The sequence below is a fragment of the Buceros rhinoceros genome, unplaced genomic scaffold (genome assembly GCF_000710305.1).
Source record: "Buceros rhinoceros silvestris isolate BGI_N320 unplaced genomic scaffold, ASM71030v1 scaffold22770, whole genome shotgun sequence".
Taxonomy (NCBI): Eukaryota; Metazoa; Chordata; class Aves; order Bucerotiformes; family Bucerotidae; genus Buceros; species Buceros rhinoceros.
The window spans coordinates 6,622-7,742 of NW_010391615.1; the positions used below are offsets into that span (position 1 = coordinate 6,622).

General features: G+C 61.8%; 1 protein-coding gene across 1 annotated transcript in view; it reads left to right on the forward strand.

Annotated features, from left to right (window-relative positions):
* TBC1D20 (TBC1 domain family, member 20) overlaps positions 1 to 1,101 on the forward strand; it is a gene marked incomplete at both ends in the record, with an annotated part of 5,787 nt that extends 4,686 nt beyond the window's left edge. Inside the window, 3 exons of the mRNA XM_010142531.1 lie at positions 1 to 70; positions 577 to 761; positions 891 to 1,101. Coding sequence (XP_010140833.1) covers positions 1 to 70; positions 577 to 761; positions 891 to 1,101 — 466 coding nt within the window. The remainder of the gene's footprint in view (positions 71 to 576; positions 762 to 890) is intronic.
* Positions 1,102 to 1,121: the final 20 nt, after the last annotated feature.

Sequence of the window (1,121 nt, forward strand, 5' to 3'; positions counted from 1 at the left end):
GCACGTCGTGCGATTATACGACTTCTTCCTGGCCTGCCATCCGCTCATGCCCATTTATTTTGCGGCTGTGGTAGGTACTGGCTGGGATGGTGAAGGAATTAACTGATAGTCTGGGGCTGGCAAACCCAGTGCTGCTGCTGTCCCCACCTGCACCCCGAGGCCAGCGATGGCAGAAGGCCAGCACGACCCGGTGGTTTTCCTGGCTTTCCTGTGCTGGACACATGCTGGGGAGCGCTGCGGGGCCAGGCTGGCTGGAGGCAGCTCAGCGCTGAGCATCCACCTGCCCCTTCTCCTCAGGGGGATCCAAACAAATCTCTGTTTGAGGGCAAGCCGCAGAGTCGAGCCCTGCTGAGCCTCTGCCCATGCCTCTAACCTGCCAGTAGCAGACTCTGCTCAGCAGATGGACAAAACTCCCCAGCAAGGGGCTGCCACGGTCTCAGAGCTGGGGGAAGGGTTCGCCCGCTCTGTTCGCAGTGGGGCAGCGCTTTACTCTGGCGTGTCCCCTTGAGGGAGGGCAGGGCTTGGAGTCGTCTGCTGGTCCCCGACCAAGCCCAGCGCTCTCGCTCCTCTCTGCAGATCGTGCTGCACCGGGAGCAGGAAGTTCTGGACTGCGAGTGCGACATGGCCTCTGTCCACCACCTCCTGTCCCAGATCCCGCAGGACCTTCCTTACGAGACTCTGATCAGCAAAGCTGGGGACCTTTTTGTCCAATTCCCACCATCCAAACTGGCCAGGGAGGCAGCTCAGCAGCAGGTGGAACGGTGAGCGCAGGGCCCGTGCATTCTGTACGTCCCCTTGCCAGGCCTTGCTTTCTCTTGAAGGTCTTCCTCCCTGGCAGGGGGCTGGTCCCAGTGCTGGGGACGCGCCTTGACCTGTTCCTTCTCTTGCAGAACCGCGGCTTCCACTTTTAAGGACTTTGAGCTGGCGTCAGTGCAGCAGAGACCAGACACTGTGTTGAGGCAGCGCTTCAGGGAGCGTCTCCGAGGGGAGGAGCGGACAAAATCCATCTTGACAAAGCCGAGGACCAACCGCTTTGTCAAGCTGGCGGTGATGGGGCTGACGGTGGCGCTGGGAGCAGCTGCCCTGGCCGTGGGGAAGAGTGCGCTGGGGGGGGCCCCCCA